This window comes from Lagopus leucura, unplaced genomic scaffold (genome assembly GCF_019238085.1).
Source record: "Lagopus leucura isolate 7727_CA_CO unplaced genomic scaffold, USGS_WTPT01 Super-Scaffold_797, whole genome shotgun sequence".
Lineage (NCBI taxonomy): Eukaryota > Metazoa > Chordata > Aves > Galliformes > Phasianidae > Lagopus > Lagopus leucura.
The window spans coordinates 4,349,635-4,370,757 of NW_024962259.1; the positions used below are offsets into that span (position 1 = coordinate 4,349,635).

The 21,123-nt window shown below is 55.5% G+C and overlaps 1 protein-coding gene across 1 annotated transcript in view; it reads right to left on the bottom strand.

The window, feature by feature from the left end:
* Positions 1–21,123, bottom strand: part of CACNA1G (calcium voltage-gated channel subunit alpha1 G) — a 107,564-nt gene that overhangs the window by 78,852 nt on the left and 7,589 nt on the right. The window contains exons 2-3 of the mRNA XM_042865132.1: positions 4,522–4,633; positions 4,304–4,437 (exon numbers count right to left, since the gene is read on the bottom strand). Of these exons, the coding sequence (XP_042721066.1) occupies positions 4,304–4,437; positions 4,522–4,633 (246 nt within the window). The remainder of the gene's footprint in view (positions 1–4,303; positions 4,438–4,521; positions 4,634–21,123) is intronic.

Genomic DNA, 21,123 nt, shown 5'->3' on the forward strand with positions numbered 1-21,123 from the left:
AGGAATTAATTAAGGGTTATCTGCATATCAGGATAAAGTCAATGAGTGAGGACGCCCCACACCAGCTCACACAGGTGCACTGTTCTCCTCTCCCTCCCACTCTGCCTGCTTTTGCACAGGATCCAGGACAGAAACTCTCTGCATACTCACTGCAGAGCTTACGACGACTGCTTTTTTGCAGTGCACAGCTCAGGACACCACAGCATGACTCTGCCCAGGGCTGCCTGCTGCTGCACACCATCCCTATGCTCATAGCCAGCCGTGTCCCATCCCTGCAACACCAGGATCCCGCAGAGCCCCCCAGGAGCTGTGCAGAGAACACTGCAATGAGGTGCAGCCAGGAACACACAGCAGCACATGGGCTCCTGCTGCCCAGGCAGTCACAGGACACTCATCCAATCCCAAAATTATCAAGTTCCAGTTCCAAGATGGTTGGGTGGTTCCCTCCCTCCAGTTTTGATGTCCAGAGCCTCATTTCAGCCTCAGAGTATTCAGGATGAGCCTACACGTTAGCTCTTACACAGCAGTGCCTTCTCAGCTGCTGCTACAGCTGCTCTTTGTGGCTGGTGTTTGCCCATCCCATGCATCGATGCAGCTCACCTCTCCTCCTGCATTTCGCACAGCCAGACAGGCGCAGCTCCCCCAGCCCCATGGCACAGGATTCCCTGCCCACAGGGCACAGCCATGCACAGGAGGGACCAACTCTGTCCCAGTATCCAGGCAGGGGACGTGGGGATGTCACTGCGCCGTGAGGTGACAGGTGCAGTTACCAGCACATCACATCCCCGCTCGGAAAATCCGCCGTGCAGAAAGCCCAAATGTCATCTCTGCTCCAATGTGACGGCACAGTCACAGCTCCACACAGACAAGTGCCCAGGGAAACTCAAGGTGCAGAAAAATGCTTGGTGCTCAATAGAAACAGCTCTGTACCAAGTGCTGAGCCTCAGCTGCCGGAGTGTCTCAGAGAGAAAGCAGAGCATTTAGGACTTCCGAAGAACACAGAGAGCATCTGCACAGCCAGACACACCCGGAGTGCTGAGCGATGCTCTAAGGCACCGGTGGAACCTTTGTGCTGCTCCCAGAGGGAAGGCTCCAGGGACAGACAGACGGACATACAGACAGATAGGCAGACAAGTTGTACGAGGGACAACTCATTGCTGCCCTGCTCGGGGACAGCTCTGGGCTTCCTCTCATTTAGAGGAGATGCAGAGGGCTCTGAGCTGCCCCCCAGCTGGGACGGGACACAGCTGGCGACAGGAGCCAGGTGACAAGAGCGGGTGACAGCCACTGCACACACTGAGCTACACAGCACAGCATCCCCAGAGCGGGCAGAGAGCCGCCGCTATCTACAAAGCACAGTGATCGGTGGGCAATATTAACCCATGGAAAAGACAGAGGGAAATGTTTTGTGGTGTCACACCTTCAAAAAGCCACGGGGACATTTTCTTCTGGCCTGCACAGGCATTGCTTTTTGAGCCTGGCTGAGGGCTGTCTTCAGACAGCAGAGGATGGAGCTGAGCTCTGTGCCATGGCCACAGCTCAGGCTGCTCCTGCCTGCCAGTGCCGAGGTCAGAGCTGCAGAGCTGCAGGCAGAGCACAGCTCGAGGCTGCGCTGTGGGTGATGGGTGTGCAAACACAGTGGGGATGGAAAAGCAAAAACCTGGTCATGTCTTCTTAGCAGGCTTCTACAGGAGCTCCTACAGACAAACAGCCCCTGCTTCACCATCACGCCTTTCTCTTGTCATCGCTTTTCGGCAGTTCAAGAGGCTGTGAACAACTGCTCTCAGGGACAAAGCATGGGAAGAGAAAACTGAAATCCCACTCTGAGCACCTTGAGAACTCACTGAGAACAGCAGCCACTGCCCCCCAACCAGACCGCAGCGCTGCTCCCACAGGAGCAGGTCAAACATCCCACTCGTCCTGTGCGTTGGTCGCTCTCTCCTTTTGTGTTTTCATTAGAAACAAACATAAAAGAGTAAGTTTTGTTCCTGATGTGCATTAACTATAGCACATCTTTTACATACGGCCTGAGAGAGCTCCTCTGTGCTCAGCGCAGCCCAGGCCAGGCAGGGGTCTGTGCTGTGCTCTGCAGTGCAGGCAATGCGAGGCAGAGCGGGCAGGAAGCACTGCAGACCAAACCAGAAGCATTGGGGCAGCAATGGGAGAAAGAAGAGATGTCTGCTCAGAAGAGGCTGCCAAGCCCTGCTTCTTCTCAGCTGCAAGCAAAGCATTTCAAGTGTTTAACTTGGGAAGAAAGTACCTTAAGAGGGCTGTCCCCATTACAGCGAGTGCAGCACAAACAGACACTCCACCAAACAGTGCTGGAGCGCAGAGCTGCGGCAGAGCCACGCCGCTCTGACAGGGCATGGATGGAGCACAGCTCCAAGAGGTGATGGAGCACAGCCCCCAACAAGTAGGAATGCAGAAATGCAGACACCAAACAGAGTCTGGTGACCTTCAGGTGCTCCTTGCAAATGCACACTCCTCAAACTCTCTCCTTCACCATAACAGAACATAACAGGGTGGTGTGCCACATTTTTTCCCCTTTTCCCCATAACCCACAGCCAAAACCACGTTTTGCTGAGTTTTGATAACACAGCGCTCTGCTCATCTGCAGCAAGTTTCCCTGTAATTACAGAGATATGGTGCAGACATCACACTCTCTGCAATTAGTTCTAATTGCATTACATTGTCACAAAGAAGTCATTTATTCTCCATGAGCTCATGAGATGGCTCTGGGCAGTTTAACAGAGCTGAACAGCACTCAGTGGCATAGCACAGCCAGCGCTGCTCACCCAGCACCTCCTGGGCCAACATACAAGGAAAGGCTTCTGCACCACAGCCTCAACAGGGCCAGGGGCTCTCAAGGAGGAAGATGAAATGTCACCTTTTTCATTTTAAGTTTTTCTTTCTTTTTGGAAGCCAGGTGCATTCACCAGGGGTCTCTGCAGGAGCTCTGCCCACGGTGAGAAAGCAATGCAGAAGTGGGTCTGCTGCTTTGCCTCGTCTTATTTCCAGGATGCCTGGGGCTGGAGGAGATTTAGGGCAGGCTCTGATGGGCAAAGGACTGCCTGAAGCCTTCATGTAAGACCGCAGTAAGGACACCGCTCTCTTTACAGGGTTTCTGGCACTGGAACATCACTCTGGTGCACACCCTCCTCTACAGCTCAGCTCTGGAATATTCCCCAGTTCTCCCCCAAGGAACGGTCTGAGCACTGCTTCCCCTGACTTCACTTGGCTGGGACCTGACCCCCTCGGTCCTGTCCACAAGGTGTCTTTTCCCATTCACACAGCTATCCCAGCACGCGGCACAGCGCCGACAGCGACGGCCCCCAGGGCAGCAGCGCGGCTGGGGCAGGAGGAGGGGGGAGGTGGGGCGGAGCAGTGGGAGCAGCAGCCTTCAGCCGTTCGATCCTCGGTCAGCTGAACTGCTCCTGGCAGGGCCCAGATGGGAACAGTCCACACACACAAAGCAAAGGCTGATCGTTTAGCGAGAGGCAGAGCTGACCAGGCAGGAGGCCAGAAAAAGAGATAAAGAAGAAACTGAAATCTCGTGGCCCCTGCAGCAGTGAGTCCCCAGGGAGGCACTGGGAGTCCCCACACCTCTGTACTGGTGGTACTGGGCCGTGCTGCAGTGTCCCCAGCTCCCAGCGAGGGGCTGCTGGGCCACAAGCAGACGTCTGCTGACACCCTCTGATGGGAAACGTTCCAGGGTGGGGGACCCTTTCCAGGAAAATGCAGTCAATTTGATCCACAGCTCTATCAAAAGGGGAAAATGCCAATTTCCCCAAGGTAACTCTGGGCTCTCGGAGGAAGGAAGGCTGGTGGGCAGCTCCAGAGCCAAAGCAGCTCAGCGCCCTGGCTGGGGGCCAGGCACTTTTCATGTGGATTCCCAGCCCCAGCCAGGAGGTTCTCGGCTGCTGGAGGAGCCCTAACTCAAACCAGGTGCCTCAGAAAGGAAACCGCTCCAACAGGCAAACTTGGTCGCTCTCCCTCAAAAACAACACGGAGGACAATCACGCACATCTCATTGAAGTAACCTTGCAGGAAGGCAGCTCTGTGCTTCAAACGAAATGCTGGCCTCCCTTGGGCAGACTGCACGGAACCCAAACCACGAGCATGGGACATGAGCGGGATGGAGATCGCTGCAGCTGCGGCTTGGTTGGCTCCTCCAACCGAGCGACTGCAGGGTGCCGGGATGGATGGGAACTGCTGTGCCCATCCCCTGGCACTCACCCCCACGTAGCAGCCACACTGCAGCCCCTGCCCCTCCGGCTCCAAAGGATGCGCTCGCCCGGCTCACCCTGCAATGACAATGAAGAAGTCCAGGCGGTTCCACGTGTCTCCCAGGTAGCATTTCTTCCCAAAGATCCCCAGCGCGATCATCTTGACTATCATCTCCACGGCGAAGAAGGCAAAGATGAAGTCATCAAAGCTCTGCAAAAGATACAGAGCAGGGATGAGGGGCAGCCGGCACCAACCCGAGTGCAGGCACAGCGCTTGCACGGCGCAGCTCAGTACCTGCAGGATGCGGCAGCGCGGGGAGTCGCAGGCGATGTCCTCGCAGGGGTGGAACATGCCCAGCGTCACACAGTTGAGCAGGATCACCAGCATGCTCACACGCTCAAACCAGCTGCGTGAGGGGTCAAGGAAGCACAGCACTGAGCACCCGCATCCCTCAGCCCGGCACTCCGCACCGCAGTCCTGGTTTTATCCCCACTGTGATAGATAGGGAATGGCAGAGGGCGAAGCGTCCCGGGGTGCTGTGTGCCACCTGTGACACCCCAAAAACCACCCCCCCATTGGCGGCACAAGCACTAAGTGCCATACGTCTATCATAAAATGACTCAAACTTAAGCACGCCTTCCCTTCTCTGATGTGTTTCCTTGCCCCTCCTGCCCTGCCTTCCGTTGGTACCTGGCGCGCAGAAGTTGCAATGCGCAGACAGGAGCAGTCAGTGCTGAACCAATGCCTGCTCCTCGCCTTCCCAGCAGGGTGCTGCTTGCAGCCACGTTCCCTTGCTTTGCTATTTGGGATCCCGAATGCCAACCGATGGCTTATTTTCCCCACGGTGACAGCAGAGGCTACTGCAAATGTGGAAACGCTATAAAATCAAAGATGCGTGGCAGGAGCGCTCGCTGCTGATATGATGGATTAAAAAATTAAATTAAAAGAATGATATAAACTTTTCGGGGGGAAAAAATAAAAAAAGAAATAAAACCCCACACCATTAATTTCTTCTCTTGACATTTTACAGAAAAGCACTTTAACAACATTACAATTTTCTATTAACTATGTCACAGCTTATCCCAGGGGCGTTCCCCTGAAGTCAGCGATTGAACCACTCATTCCCAGCCCAAATTAAGGCTGTCAAAGCCATTAAGCTAACAGGCGAGGGCCCCAGCAGCGCCCAGCCCTGCACTCGGAGCACAGCTGGGGCTGTGCCGCCGGGATGGGCTGCGTGCATCCCTGCTATCCTGGGCACAGCGACCTGCATTGCTGCAGAGCGTGTGCTGAGCGCGTGCGTCCATCCAGACCACCAAGGGCAGTAAGATGTAGAAGCACAGAGCGAAGGCGCACAGCCCCAGAGCCCCGGCAGCCGGCACGGTGTGCCAGCAGGGAATTCCCAGCCCTGGGGCAGGGCTGGGTGCAGCAGAGGCACCTCGGCACACAGGAGCCCGCACTGCCCAAGGGGTGAGGCCGCAGGATGACCCCGTGCGAACTCCTGCGCAATCACACGGGGCTGAGTCACCGCCGGGTGCTGGCAATCTGGGTCGTTTAATCTGGAGGAATGTTTACAAGCTATTGGAAGAGAAATTCCGACTGCCAGGTTGCGGCGATGGGCCGGGATGTTTATCCCAAATATAGCCCTGCAGGGGCACCGCCACGGGCTCGCAGGATGCTAAGGCAGCATTCCCGGCTCAGGGAGCTCAAAACGCATCCGCCAGCACCCCCAGCTCTGCCCAGCCTTCGAGAAAAGGAGGAATTAAAAACCCACCAAACAGCAAGATCCCAAATTGGTGACAGAATGAGAGAGCGTCTGACAAGGGCTGCGCGAGATGCTCGGCACGGAAGCGAGGAGGCTCAGCAGAGCCCACGGGGTCGGACGGGAGCCTGGAGAGCCAGACGGGCAGATGGAGCTCTGGCACGCCGCGTTCCTGCGGGGAGCTCAGCCCTCCTCGCGCCGCCACAGCCCGCGTGTGAGCCCAGGGCAGTCCCACATCCACCGCTGTGCCACCCAGCCCGGCCCCGAACAAGCATCCCGGGCACACCGCCTGCGGAGCGTGCCGGGGCTCTAATTGCTGACGGCATTTATTTCTCCCAGCTTTGATGCAAAGGCACTTATCAGAACGTCACTGCCTCTGGCAAGTGTATTTCGGCCCAATGTAACACTAGCTCCTGATTTAATGTCCCCAGGATGGGAGAGGGAAGGGAGAACAGGGCAAGTGTTAACGTGCAGCTGAGGGATCAGAAGGTTGGGGGTTTTTTCGTTTTGTTTTTTTTTTGTGTGTGTGTGTTTTGTTTTTTTTTTTTTTCCAGCTGAATGAAATGTTAAGCTCTTTCTTCTGCTAATGGGATTTCCAGAGCTGCACAAAGTGCTGATGGCTCCGGCTTTGTACCGCCGTTGTTCGAGCCCAGGGGCTGACAAAGCAAACTTCAATTAGCAAGAGGTGCCGTGCCGGATGCTGCACTGGCAGTGAGGGGGCAAAGCCCTGCGGGGACCTGGGCTGGGGAGCTCCGCATCGACAGCACCGGGCGATGGTTCTGGGCCACCACCTCACATCCCTAGGCCACCACACCACGTTCCTGGGCCCCTCAGCCCCTCCAGGCGGTGCTCAGAAACGACCCACACCCCATACACACGATGCAGTCACTGCAGCCCTCTGCATGCCACGGGATGCCCGAGCCCCCACCCCAGGGTCACCCACCCCACCACCACACACCCAGAACCCCACCGTTCCACCACGAGCAGCAGCGCTCTGCTTCTGCCACAGTGACATAGCCAGCACTTTTGCCATCACTTCCCTCTTAGAATTTAGAACAACAAAAAGCATATGAGAATGTAAATGCCCAGAAGTCAATTTCTTGCTGGAACGGAACCTTCGCCCCCAGCAAACGCCCTCCGGCCCCACGCTGCACCTGCACAGCACGGCCAAGCACAACCCTTGGTAATTAAGAGGCAAGAGCCCGAGATTCAATTAGCCGGAGCTCTCCTGCTTAATGTAATCAACGGAGGAAGATATTGCATTATGTTTGCTGTGATTTGGTTGCAGAAGTTGGGATTAAATTCTGCAGCAATGAATTAAAGGGCCTTGCTGGAGGGTGGCAGCCGCCTGCTCAGCTCGGGGATGGCGCCGGGCATCACCGTGCTCTGCATGGCCTATGGGGCACAGGAGGCTGTTGGACAAACGTGCAGAAAGCACGGATGAAGCCTGGAAAATTTTGTGCAAATGCAATGCGAGAACTGGGTTGAAATGTGACAGCCTTCCCCTGCAGTGCCAGCGATCCCAACAGCTTAGGAGCGACACCGGGATAAGCTGCCGACGTTAATGAGAGCGGAGTTTGAGGCTTCATTCACATCATCAATTCCAGAAATAGAGCCTTTGACAAGAGCATAATGGGACTTCCAGGGCCCGGCCTTTGGGGGAGAGGCGAGCGGCAGCACTAAGATCCTAAAACATTAATTTGCCGTTTGTAAAGAACGCTCAAAGTGCTCGCAGAATTAATCTGCACCATGGGTGGAAATAAGAACCCATTCCCTGCTCCAAGTGCCCCACAGCACGAGGAGGGCTGAGCATCGCGTCCCACGGGGCGGCCATAGGGTTGTGCTTTGGTGATGGACTCGTGGTTGGATGAGGGGATCTTAATGGTGCCTTTCAACCTCAGAGGGTCTACGATTCCTGCACAGCCCCACACATTCTGTGGCACTTTGGTTCATTTTTTGAACACCATTCCACTCCAAAAAGCTGCAAAGTGCCCCCCAGTGCCACCAGCACCCAACACAGCACAGCACCATCCCCACCCCTGTGCAGGAAAGCAGGATTGCTTTAACAGGGGAAGAATCACCTCAATTGCCCTTTCAGTTCCCCTCGGCTGTGCAGCCCATGCTGCAGTGGGGCCAGGGGCCTCTCCTCACCTGGGGAAAGCACTGTGCTCCAGGCAGCAATGAGCAGTGCAGCCATGCAGGCAGTGGGGAGAGGAAGGATGCTGCTGTTAGAAGGGATGGAGTTTGATGAAAAAGATGTTTTGTCAAAGTAAAAAAAAAAAAAAAAAAAGAACAACAAAAAAAAAGACAAGGCTCTAATTTCCCTCACTGTTTCAGAATTGTTCCTCCTTTGCCTTTTAGATTTGTACGTCAAGCTTCTCTCCAGTAACCAAAAGGGTTTAAAATCTTACTGCTTACAGAGGAGAAAATGAAGATAAAAGAGCGCAGCAAGCTGAGTGCCTTGCATAATCCCCAAACTTCGGGAGCCGGAGCTTTTAAGCACAGCCCTACATCTCCCCTCCATGAGCTGCCAGGGGGATGGCAGCTCAGGGGCTGGCACTGATATGGGGACCGTTTTGTTAGAAAACAAATTAATAGAATCAAATCTCTGGCCAGAGCCTCGCAGCGTGAATTCAGCCCTGCTCCTCCTCCTTACCCCATGGGCGAGGATGGGAAAGTCAAGCAGAAACACCCAACCTTGCTCCTCCTCCACTCCCATCGCTGTTTTGGCACCTTCTGGTGACAGCACGGGACAGGTGGCCCTCCCACAGCATGGACTGCGTGGACAGGAGCTGTGCAATCCCATTGGGAAGCCCTGAGGACCATTGAGCCATTGGGCACAGTGTTGGCTTGAACAGCAAATCAACACAAACACTTACAGCTCACACCGCGCACCAAAGCCACCTTTGTGCGCCACGGCTTAAGGCTTCTCCCAGCAGCCCTTAAGAAGTGCACAGCAGATGCACACAACCCCCAGATACACACATATTTAAATGCACTGTCCCTTGGAGATCCCTCAGCGCCCCTGAGAAATGCAGCATGCAGAGAGCGCCGGTGCTCACTTGGGAAAGATCCGCAGCACAAAGCCCCATTGCTGCCCACTCGTAAAGCACGAGGCCACAAAGCAGAGCCGTCCCCACAGCAGGGCTCCCAAACAGCCACACTAGGATGCTTGGGATACACCATTCCTGATCCAATTTGCTGCATTACCCAAGACAAAAAAACCGTTATGCAATGCTCCCTAAACAAGTCACGGTGAAACCTTTACAACATCCTACACCAACACATCGTAGGGATATGTCACATATTTGTCTTATTTTGTTCCTTCTTTGTCCTTTTTTTAGTCTCCTACTTTTTCCCCCTTGGAAGTACGCTGGTTCCCATGGAAACAATGATGTTATGGGTATGGACAGAGCTCCGGTGACGTCCACAGGTTGGGTATAAAAGTGGATTTATGTAACACTGAGGAATAACGGAGTGGCAGAGGGCTCTGCGTGGCCATGCGTGTGGCACAGTGCTCCCATGCCAGGGACTCTGCTTGGTCGGCTGGGTTTGGCACCAACCATGCAGGGAGGAACGAGAGGAGGAGATCTGGAAGGCAGGGGAAGGCGGACCAGGATGGATGCAGCGATGCCCTCAGTGCCTGCCCAGGGGCGGCAGGAAGCGGTGCAGCAGCAGGGCTGGGCTGAGGCTGCACACTGCAAGTCAGGCCCACAAGCACTTCAGTGCTGAGACCTCCAGAGGGGGAGCAGCTGTGGGGCATTTCTGAGCAAACACATTCGTTTTCACCGCGCCGTGGCTCAGCCTTGCACCCACCACTACCTGATGCTCACACCAACAGCATCCTTCAGACCCTGCCAAGCCAAAGCCCTGGGCACCCCTGCCTTCCTACAAGTGATGGAGCTCAGCCCCTGAGTTTTGCACACTACAGACAGAGAGATGCAGCTTGGGAATTGCAGAGAAGGAACTGGGTGGGATGCGGTGGTGCAGCGACGATCAGCTCCAGCAGACCTGGAAGCGCACGGCTGCAGCCACATCTGCACAGCTCCCTCCCCTTTCCCACCCTGATATTTTAATCACAGAAGGCTATGAGCTCAAAACCCCCAAGGAAACCCTGCCAAGCTCTACAAAAAGCTCAGAGGACAAATCCAAGGACAAACCCAGCATCATTTTAACCCTATGGGCCGAGATAGGGTGGACACCAGAGGAACCAGGCAGCTAAAGCAGAGCAGGGGACGGAGACCCCGTGTCCCCTCCTTTCCCCTGCACTGCCACCCGTGCCATGCTTTTGGTGCATCATTCTGGGGCTCTCTTCCCTGCAGCTCCAGCGTTGCCACAACAGTGGCAATAACCGTGGTGACAGCATCCTTGGGGGCCATGTGTGGCACTGAGGATTGAGCCCTTCCCAATTAGCTGTCTGCATTAATTGGTGCTGGGTATAGCTTTCCATAGGAGTGCAAAGGAATACAGCTCTGGGGTGACTCAAGGTACCTACAAAGTTTGGACTACTTCTTCTGATCCAACTTCAAATAAATTAAAAAAAAAAAGACGTGTACAAAGTCTGCATATGATGACGAGTTCCCAACTGGACTGCTTCAATGTTTCACTTGGCAACAGAGCCAAAATTTCGCTTCTATAAAAAATATCAACAGAAAATACAATATTTCATTGCAGGTTAAGTACTTAATTAGACAGAGACCATCTTGCGCGCTTCAGATTTTCAAGTCTAAGACCAAAAACAAATAACTTTTCCAGCACACGCAATGCAGAGCTCCCACACCCGGGTGAGCACCGCGATGATGTCAGCCCACCAGGGCCAGGATAGAGCTGGCCCCCTTCAGCACCAGCAATCACAGAAACAGTCATAGAATCATACAAGGTTCATCCAGCTCCAACTGGATGCTGTGGGCAGGAGCACGCACTCGTTCAGCACCTCAATGCTCCCGCACACACATCTGCAGCCTCAGTGGGCACCATTCATTAGCAGTTCATTGCAGAGGAGGGGAAGGAGGCAGAAGCAGAGGTGAGGAGTGGAGGGGAGGCACACAGCCAAGAGCCAGCATCATCGCCCCACCGGCATTCAGCTGTGGCACAGAGCTCAGCTCCAGGCACCCGCGAGGCATTTGGCTTGGAGCACTACACACACCGCATCACCCAATCCACCTCAGGACTCAAATTTATGACTTTTTCTTCATATTCAGGGGGATAAGGGCACCTCGTTCTGCTCTAGGATGTGAGCATCTGCACACACAGAGCTTGCTACAGACAGCCCTGCCTGCTGGCAAGCTGCAGCAAGCCCCAGCACCTAACACAGGCGCACAGCCCACCCCTGGGCACAGCATGGGGCAGGGATGGCTGCAGCCCAGCACCAGGCAGGAGCGGGCACAGCACTGCCAGCATGGAGCTGGGGTGGATTCTGCTGCAGGAGGGAAACGTGCTTTAAAAATTCATGTGGAAGAAAATAATCTCCAGAAAATAAAAAGCGCAGCTTCCATTAGTAACGTATCATGAGCTGCGCTGAAACGGCTGCAGCCTCCAGCCCGTGCCCGGCCCCATCCAACACTGCCTCACCGCTCCCTGCTGCTCCCCCCACTTCTCACCTCTGCCACGGAACAGGCAGGAAAGCTCTGCCCCTGTCCCAGCCCATGGCCGCATCTCACTCCAACCCCTGCAGATTCCCTCACTCGCTCCCTAAAGCGCAGCGGTCACTCCTTGGCACTAATAAAGCAAAAAGCAAGGAGGAGGCAGCAAATGAAGGCAGCAAGCAGGGGATCGGGCTGCGACCCCTGACCAGCAGCTGCCTGCGGTCCCTGCGAGGCCAGAGCTGCGCCCACAGCCGGGCTGGTTGGAGCCCAGGGCGCAGCCCAGCACCGCCACAGCTCTGCCGCACGCAGTGGGGACACGAGCACTCACCATCCATTTGCACCTCATAAAATTCTCATCGCTTTCGCCCGTAACGAGTGCAGTGACCGCACAGCCGCTGATTAAAAATACCATTATTTCCAAGCAGCCACCTGAGTGCAGCATGGACAACTCTGCTCGGGAGCCTCCTTTTAGAAAAACACCATATTCTAAACAATAAACAATAATTTTGCATGGATTACTAAGGATAGGTCGGGATGCAGTGGTGGTACCAAGAGCTCCTGCCACGTCCTCCTCTCATCACACTGCTGGCAGGGGCTGCTGAGCCAGCAGAACCGAAGCACATTGCGCTCACCTGGGTGCCACGCAGCCACTCGTGCTCTGCAACGCATTTCTCCCACTGAAGCTCAAAGAATCAGACCGTCCCATGTTCCACCCCAGAGACCTGACCAGGGGTCTGCCGAAACCAGGCCACTCACCCAGGTGCTGAGCTACGGACTTCGGCCAGCTAAAATTAGCCAGGAAGCCGCGCTCATCCCGCTCCCTCAGCCCATGCCTCAGTTTCTAAAAGCAGCCAGGACAAGAAAAATTATTCCTCTCCGACCCTTTCAAGAGCACTTGGAGATCTCGGGCTGACAGCGCGGTTTGGTGCAGACATCTTCATTATTCTTCCCCTCCGTGGAGCGGTGTTAAATTTTTCTCCATATAAAGTCATTTTCTAAATTAGGTGAAGACGGTGAGTTTTGCGCTGGGCACACGTGGATATTTTTATAAAATGTTTAAAACTTCCCGTCTGACTTTTCCTGCCCTTGAAGGACGATGCACCAAATTAAACCTTCCCGTGACCCCATTTCGTGCCACATTTGAGTACTCCCAAGCAAGACTTTGCCCCGGAGCAACACCAGCGCATTCACTTCGCTGGGGGTGAAAATGGCAAGGCTCGGTGCTTGGGTGCGCAGGGCTGGGGGGGGGTTGAGGCAGGCTTCACACATGGGATCCCAACGGGACTCCAGGTCCTGTCGCTGCTCTCGTGGGCCAGCAGCGGGTGTGGGGTGGTGGCCCCCCCATGGGTCCCACGGCCACAGGGCAGCTCCAGCCGCTGCCTGGGAAAGGGCGAGCGAGGTCACACGCTGGGGACAGGACAGGACAGGGCCATGGGGCTGCGCAGGCTGCAGCAGGCGCTTAACCCTTGGAGTGCCCTGTCGGGGTGGCCATCCTCCAGGCAGCCATGGCGCGACAGGGAGAGGGCACGGAGCTGCCCCGGGTGAGAGCTGCGACCCCTGCCGCGTGGGAGCTGCTGTCACCTGCCACGTGGATCGAGGGGGACAGGATGCCATCAGAGGAGCGGATCGCAGCTGGGACATGGAGCGGGGACAGAAGTGGCACAGCCAAATGTCAACACAGAAGTTTACATCCCCAAAACAACTTCCTGCCTGAGATTCTTGTTGTTTTTAACATTACTGCAGCATTATAAATACCTGCCCGATAGGACACTTGCCTGCAAGCTGAGGGCTTGCGCTCTGGCCCGGGGCAACTTCATTGTGCAGATCTGAGAGACACTCACAACAGCTGGAGGGCACGTGGAACCCTCCTGGAATATCATCTGGTGCATCCCTGTCCTGCTGATAGCCCCCATCCCATAATGGGGACCGAAGCATCCTTAGGAAGGATGTGCACCTCCCAGCTCACGTAGCATTGCATAATCAGAACCATGCTATAGAGTCTCACTTCTGCTCCGAGGAGGCTCACAAGCACCCAAATCCCCCAGGCACTAGAAAATTCATAGCCAGACCGAGAGGAAAGGCACAAGGATGGGAGCCCGGGGGCACTTTCCATCCCCACTGCGGGCACACGGGGATGGGGTGCTTGCCACCTGATTCCCACAGGAGCAAAGAAAATTGGGTATTGGCCACAGAAAGCTCTGAACTGAGCACTGCAGCTGCTCGCAGCCAAACCCGCTTCTCAGAGCCTTCGGGGTCAGGAACCCACAGAGCGAGCTTCGTGTCCGCATCAAAGGCAATCGCCATCGGAGCCCTCCACATAACGCACGCAAACAGATGGCTTGCGAATAAACAGAGCGAGCCAAAAATCACCAGCGGAAGCAACAGGGGGAAGGAATTCTCTGCGCTCAAAGAAGGTTGCGATCCACTTGTGGGCAGCCTGAGGAAGGAATGCGGTGACGTTGGTCAAGGCAGTATATTAGCTCAATTATTCACAAGGAATTATTGGCCCCGCTCTACAGGGGGGAGAAGGAAAGCAGCACCAAAGGCTCGGTGCAGAGTGGTGAGCTCTGCTGCTGGGCTGGAGCAGGAGGCACTGAGTGATGCTCTGCTGGGGATGGAGCAGGGATGGTGGATGCTGGGGTTGGGAAGGGACCTCAGTCACCTCATCCCTTGCTGCATCCACGAGGCTTCTTGAGCAACCTATTCCAGTGCCTCCCCACACTCTGTGTGAAGATCTTTCTCCCAAAAGTTCCATTCCTGGCCATTTCAGCCAGATTCAAGGCGCCAGGCAATGGGGACAATGCAGCAGGACACAAAGGCTCACAGCTGAGAGCAATGAAAGACAACCAAGCCTTTGCCCTGGTACCAACTACTCATACAGCAAACCCAGCCAGCAACCCTGGCATGGATGGGCACGGGGGGGGGGGGGGGAGTCCAAAAGAAATGGGGAAAAAAATAAATACATAAGCACTGAGCAGAGTGCAGGATTTGAGGGGCATCTCTGCCAAAAAGTAGTAAATAAAGTAAGTAAGTAAAAAGGCACCTCCTGGGATGAAGCCTCACCCAAAGGTGCAGGAGCCCCAAACACACCCCAAGCACGTGGGCTGCCGCCCTCCTGCACCCCAGCTCTGCTCCCGGCCCTGTGTGAACGCCGCGTGGTGCTGCTTTCCCTTCCTCAGGGCCATCACTCCCAGGGAGCCACTTCCTCTGCAGTGACGTGACCACGCTCCCCCGAGGGCCCAGCTGCCCTGGGAGCCATTCTCAGGCCCATAAAACCACAGCTGGCCCTGGGGGTGGCTCAGAGATGAGAGCAGCGAGGACGCAGAGCCCATCCCATGCAGCCGCCGCACAGTGGCACGGGACAAGCGGAGCGGTTTGGCTGTTCCTCCAACACAGCTTGTGCAGAATGTGAACCCGTTCCCTGGGGTTATTATTAGAAGCAAGATATTTAAATCAGAAAATGAAGCTGCGGGATGTGCCAGGGCTGAGCTCGGACCCATTCCATCCCCATCGGCTCCATGCAGTTTATGGGGCCCTGGGGAGCAGAAGGGCTGCTCTGCTGGCAAACTCTGCCCGGGGAAATAGCGGGTGCTATGGAGCAGCGGCTGCCAAGAAAAAGTTATAGAGATACACTGATATTTTAAAAAAGAGAATGCAAAATCGTGGGAGCATCAGGAAGGTCACAAGTGTGGGACTGAAGGCAGAGAGTTTCCAGTTGCCAATCCCCATTTCACAGCAGTGCTAGGGGACGCTGCAACACCCACACTGCAGGTGGGGACACTGATACAAGATGGGTCTTCAGGGCTTCTGACCCCTGGGACCCCACACCTCACACAGCACTGATGGATCCCTGCAGACCCCAGAAGCAGTGTGGAGGCAGAGTGGGGCTGGCAGCCCTCTGGGTGGGGGTCCCCATTACATGCCTCCCCCTCTCCATGCATGCACCAGGACATGCTTCCCCTGCACTGCTCCCCTTCCAGCCCCACATTTCTTCCTAGGAAGGCCAAAACCTCTCGGGTCTCCTAGCAGCTGTGCTGAGCCCATGCTGACATTATCCATTAACAAGAAGGGTTTGGGCAGAAGGGAGCTGCCAGCCCTGAGGTCCCAGCATCATGCAGAAGCAGCAACCCATCAGCACGCTGTGCTCCTTCCCCCCACCCTCCCTCCTGGCTCCCTCCCATTACTCCTCATGTCTTTCCAGTATAGATATTTCAGCTTTTTAACCCCACACGCTACCAGCAGCATTGGGGCACTCCTGCTCCAACTAAAGGGGTAGTGATGCTTTGCAGGATCCCCAACACAAACTGACCTGGCATCCCAAAACCACCCCAAAACCCCACACACAGCTACAGCCCCATCCCCGTTATCTGCTCAGCAGCCCTCATGTAAAAGCAGGCCCCGCATGCCAGCTCCCGCGGAGCAGCCACGAAGCAGCGAGGGAAGGAGCGCTCATGGAGCCGTGTGAGATCGATCTCCCACAGCCCTGCTGCTCAGGGTGGCTCCTGGCCGTGCCGCGGCACACAGGGCTGCTTACTGCCCGCTCCGCACAGCCGCTCTCCTGCAGCCCAGCAACCCGCCCGGTGCCGGCCCACAGCTGCAGCCACCCTGCACACAAGTCCTCACCGGGAGGTGATGGGCAGCAGGGAGAGCATCGGTGCTCAGAAAAGAGGAGGTGCCAATGCGGCCCCTGCATTGCCGGCGGCAGCTCTCCGACACTCCTGGCCATTTTCTGAGCCTGGTGCCCCCCACGGTGGCACACAGCCCTGGGATGGGCGCTGGCTCCTGCACCCCAGCTGCACCGCGGCCGTGGGAGGTGGGAAGGAGGCAGGGAGTGCGGCACTGATCCCGACCAGAAATAACCTCCCAGCCCCGCAGGTTTTACCACCTGTCCCCACCTTCCTCCAGCGCAGCCGGCATCGTCCTGGATTCCTAACCCGGAAAGCTGCGAGGCGGGGGAGGAGCTCTGCTCTCCGGGCTGGTGCGAGGTGAGCTGCAGGCAGCCCGGCACGGGGATCAGCTCTGCGTTACACCCAGCAACACCAGCAAATGCTGCACCAGGTCGGTGCAAAAAAACGTGTAATAACCGCGATGGTTCTCCCTCCTGCCCACCTTGGTCTCCAACGCTGACTGAGGCTGCAGGCTGCCCTGGATGGGGCTCCCACAGCACCCACAGGCACTGCTGCAGGACAGAGGGTGCAGCTGAGAAGTGAGCGAGCTGCCCTTCCCAGGGGTTCGCTGCTAACACAATAATCTGCTCTGCCCACACGCATCCACTTGGAAGCTCAACAAAGGAGAAGCACAACGCGTTGGGTGCCAACAGCAGCCGCTGGCAGATCGCCGCCCAGTAACACTCTCACAGCCAGCAGAGGGATGGATGCTCGCTGCCCTGAGCTCTGGGAGATAAGCGGCTCGCAGCAGCCCTTCGGGGCACAAACACCAAACCTTCAGCCAGCACCACAGCCACCGCTCGCCCTGGGTTGGCTCCCAGCACAGCACGGCAGCTCTGCGCCCCGACCCCTCAGCCGGGATGGATTAGTTCAGTCACACAGTCCTATTGATTCAGGAGCATTAATTTGTCTTCACTGTTCAAACAACCACCTCAATTAGAGCCACTTTTCCTTTTTTCCTTGTTTCTTTTTTTTTCCCTGGATCTTTACCCTTGGCTCCGTTCGTTTAAATACCAGAATACCTCCACCAGCCTTGGGGAGAGGCAGCATTAACTGTACATTTGTATTCAATTTACAGCAAGGCCCTTTACATCCTTAATGAGCATTCCTCTAAAGAAAAGGAAGAAAAAAGGACACACACCCCGAGAAGAGCCATACCATGTCCTGCTCTGTAGCCCCCACTTCCCTCACCTCACCCCAGCCCTTGAAGTCACTCTAATTCTCATTATTTCCTTCTAGTGATTTCCCACTCGCAGCATCCCAAGCCAAAGCCCAGGAGATGATGGCAGGGTTTCACACTGAATTAAGCAGAGCTGGCTGCAGCCCTCACTGTGGCCAACGCTGCTCTGCTGTCCTCGAGCCCCACAGTGCTGGGTGACCCCAACCTCAGCCCCACTCTGCCTGAGTCCCACAGACCCCATGGGGTGAATCTCCCCAAAGCAGCACCGTGGTGAGAAGCCCTGCACTGACTTACCTGCCTTCATTTTTTTACAGGCTTGCTGATGGTTGAACAGAGCCCTAAGATTTCAGCCCTGCGCATAAAACACGCTGGAATTTGGAAGCTGATTTGTCAGGTCAGAGATGGGGAGATCTGGGGCGTCTGGGCTCTGGAAGCTCACAGGCACAGGAAGTGCAAAGCACAGGAAGTGCAAAGCTGCCTCACACTGCAGGTTGGTTCTCCACCATGGACAACCAATGCCAGCCATGGATAAGACACACGTAAAGGACCAACATGCCAGATCCATCCTGTGCCAGGGAGGAACGGAAGGCAGCAGCAGGGACAGGAACCTCAGCACCCAGGGCTAGATGTCCAGAGGTCTCCAACATCCAAGGGATGCAAAAATGTACAAATACCCAATTCTTTTAGTTGCCAGGGCTGCCAGCAGTTCCCACAGCACAGATGTGCAGGGATAAAGTGTTTTGGGTCAGACAGCCCCACTGCACAGCACATGAGTCCAAGGCCTGCATAAAGCCAGCAAGACCTGGGCACTGCTGAGAGGTCCCCTACCTGAGGCTTCCAGCCCCACGGGCAACATCAGCCAGGTGGGGAAAAATGGAAGAGAAAGGCATAGCCTGAAAGTTCAGCCCCCAGAAAAACACAGCTAGCTCAGTTTACATCCTTTAAAACAAAAAACTGCCAACCTTCTCACAGCACCTGTGTTCATTTGCAGCAGTTTGCAGAAGGCAGCTATTCACAAGCACTGGGGCAATGTGGTTGCAGTGGAAGGTCTGCACCAGCGGGCAAAGGAGGACTGAGCGCATCCACAGGAAGCCCTGCAGCAGCTGCAAATGAATGAATTCCTTCAACTGTCAGCCTGTTGGTGCAGAATCTTGGGAAAATGACAATTTGAAGCTACGTGGTGCCAGCACTGCCCCCAGCATGTGCACAGGCCTTGATGGGGTCTCATCATACAGTGCCACTTCCCCACCCCACACTGGGGACCACGAGCCCTGCTGACCAGCAGCACAGCACCGAGCCCATCAGATTACCAATTCAATTCACTCCCCAAAGCCTGCAGCTCTCGTGACAAACCGTCAGACGTCTCCCCCAGCCTCCAGCCCTGTGCCCTGGGAGCTCCTCACCATCCCAATTCTTGCTCCCAGCCCCGCAGCCCCCATCGGGGTCACCTCAGGATAAACCCAGAGCAGAGATTTAACGCAGCGATGCTAAAAACCCACCCGGCCCGTTTCCATGGGTACGGGAGGCACATGTTGCTATGTGATGTTCGGTCCGTCGTCATGGAGATGGCAGGGATGTCACCACGCAGGGCTGATTAGTTGCCATGGCTCTTAAAAGGCGTTTGTCCTCTGGGGACCTCCCAGGACCACCGGCTTCCCCCCTCTCTCTCAGATGCCACTGAGGTCCCCAGGACTGTGAGGCTGCGGCGATGGCAGCTCTGAGCTGAGATGGAGGCACTCGGCCACGTGCTGCTCGGCGCATCCCCCCGCCCCGCCTGAGCAGAGCATCCCAGCAACGAGGATCTGTGCATCACATTACAGTGTGACAGTGCAGTGACACCCCCAGCAGCCCCATACAGGACCCTCAGCACTACAGGCAATGGGGTCAGGCTATTTGCTGCTGGGGACCTTGTTCCTGGCTACAAATCATCATGCCTGACCCTGCTGATCCCAAACCACTTCCCAACAGCTCACGGTGAGGTTTGTATGCGGCCGCATAAACCTCTGTGGAAAATACTTACATGCTTTATTAAATAAATTAAAGGTATTATTTTCTCATCATCTTGGTAGGCTTTCTAGGAAAGATATAATTTTTTTATTTAACTCCATTGGACAGAAAAATCCCCACAACCAAAAACCTATAGAAAGGTACATTATCCTGTAATGGAAAATTAGATTCCTCCTACACAATACTACAGCACAACTTAAATATAATGTACAGGAACATAACACATTATTAAGTGGTACTGTATCTTTCTAGAAAGACCTACAGCATAAGATTCTAAAAATTACTCCAAAAACCTATGAGGTTTCCATTTAGTCCAGCTGGCTTCCTTTCTACTGCATTCCGCAAGACTCTTCTGAAAGGCTGAGGTTTTAATTGCATCTCCAAACAGTGCCAGCATCTGAGAATGCCTCTAAACACCCCCGGGTGCAGCAAACCCCAGCGGGGAACCCCACTGTGGCCTTGGGATGGATGGACAGACAGGGGATGGACGGACAAATACGGGGATGGATGGACCCAGGGATGGTGGTGACACGGCTCAGTCCTGCACTCAGAGGAACCATTGATGCGGGGGGCAGCGCCACCCCATCCCTCATCCTCACACAGCCAGCACTTTCTGCACTGCACTGCGACCGGTGCCACCTCCCCCTGCTCACCACCCCACGTACTGGGGGTCCAAGCAGCTGTCAGCATGTGCTCACGTACGCACCCATCTCTCTGCAACATGGAATGGCTTAGGGATAAAAGTTGCCTCTAGCTGTTGCCATAGAGACTCCCTGGCTCAGCAGAGAAAACCCAAATCTTGTCAAAAACGGAAGAATTTAAGATTTTAATCAGAAAGAACACACAGGGGGCCACGAGCATCTGTTCGTAGCTTTGCCTCTGCCCTGCGCTCAGCAGCAGGCACCAGGAGCTACCTGGGAGTGGAGAGCTATAAAAACCAAAGGGAAAGGCAACCCCCCCCACAGCCTCCCCTGGGGAGGGCTATAGAAGTGGGCTCTGCCTGGGAATGGCGAGGTCCTGGCTTGGAGAAAACAGGCAGAAAAAAGGGAAAGGTTCAAAGGAGCCACGCAGAAGCTCTGTGCTGCTCTCCCCGTTGGCAGGCAGGGAACTGCAGCGCAGCGCCAAGCGGCCGCGTCGCACCGCCTTCATCCACTGCCAGAGGAACAGCACCAAACCCAACAACACGAGCAAGGCAAAATATTTCCCGGAACCTCCACTGTTTCGACCACAAACTTCACCTCTCCACCGGTGCAGCCAGCAGCGGGCGACGGAAAAAAAATAAAACAAACACAGCGAAACCCAACCAACACCACGAGGTGGTTTTGGGAGCGTGTAAACTCAGCGGCCACATCCTCCACACTCCCTCCTGACCCGAGTTCTGCTCTGACCGCAGTGCAGACAGCTCAGCACTCCGGCATCCCCACTGGGCCGAGCACTGCGGTGCCACCGCATCCCCTTCTCCCACCGTTTGGCACCTGTGCCGGATGGGGTGAGCCCTGAGGACGGGGCTGCAGGTTTTAGGGAACAATCACGGTGCTATGGAGCCGGCGCCGAGGGAGGTCGTGTCTGTGTCTGGCTGAGAGACACGGTTTGAGGAAGACCAAGAGCTTCCAGAGGAGCGCTGGCTAGGGGAATATTGCTGTATGAGCTCAGCCTCTGCACGGGGATGGAAAAAATCACACAGCAGCCTCGGTGGAA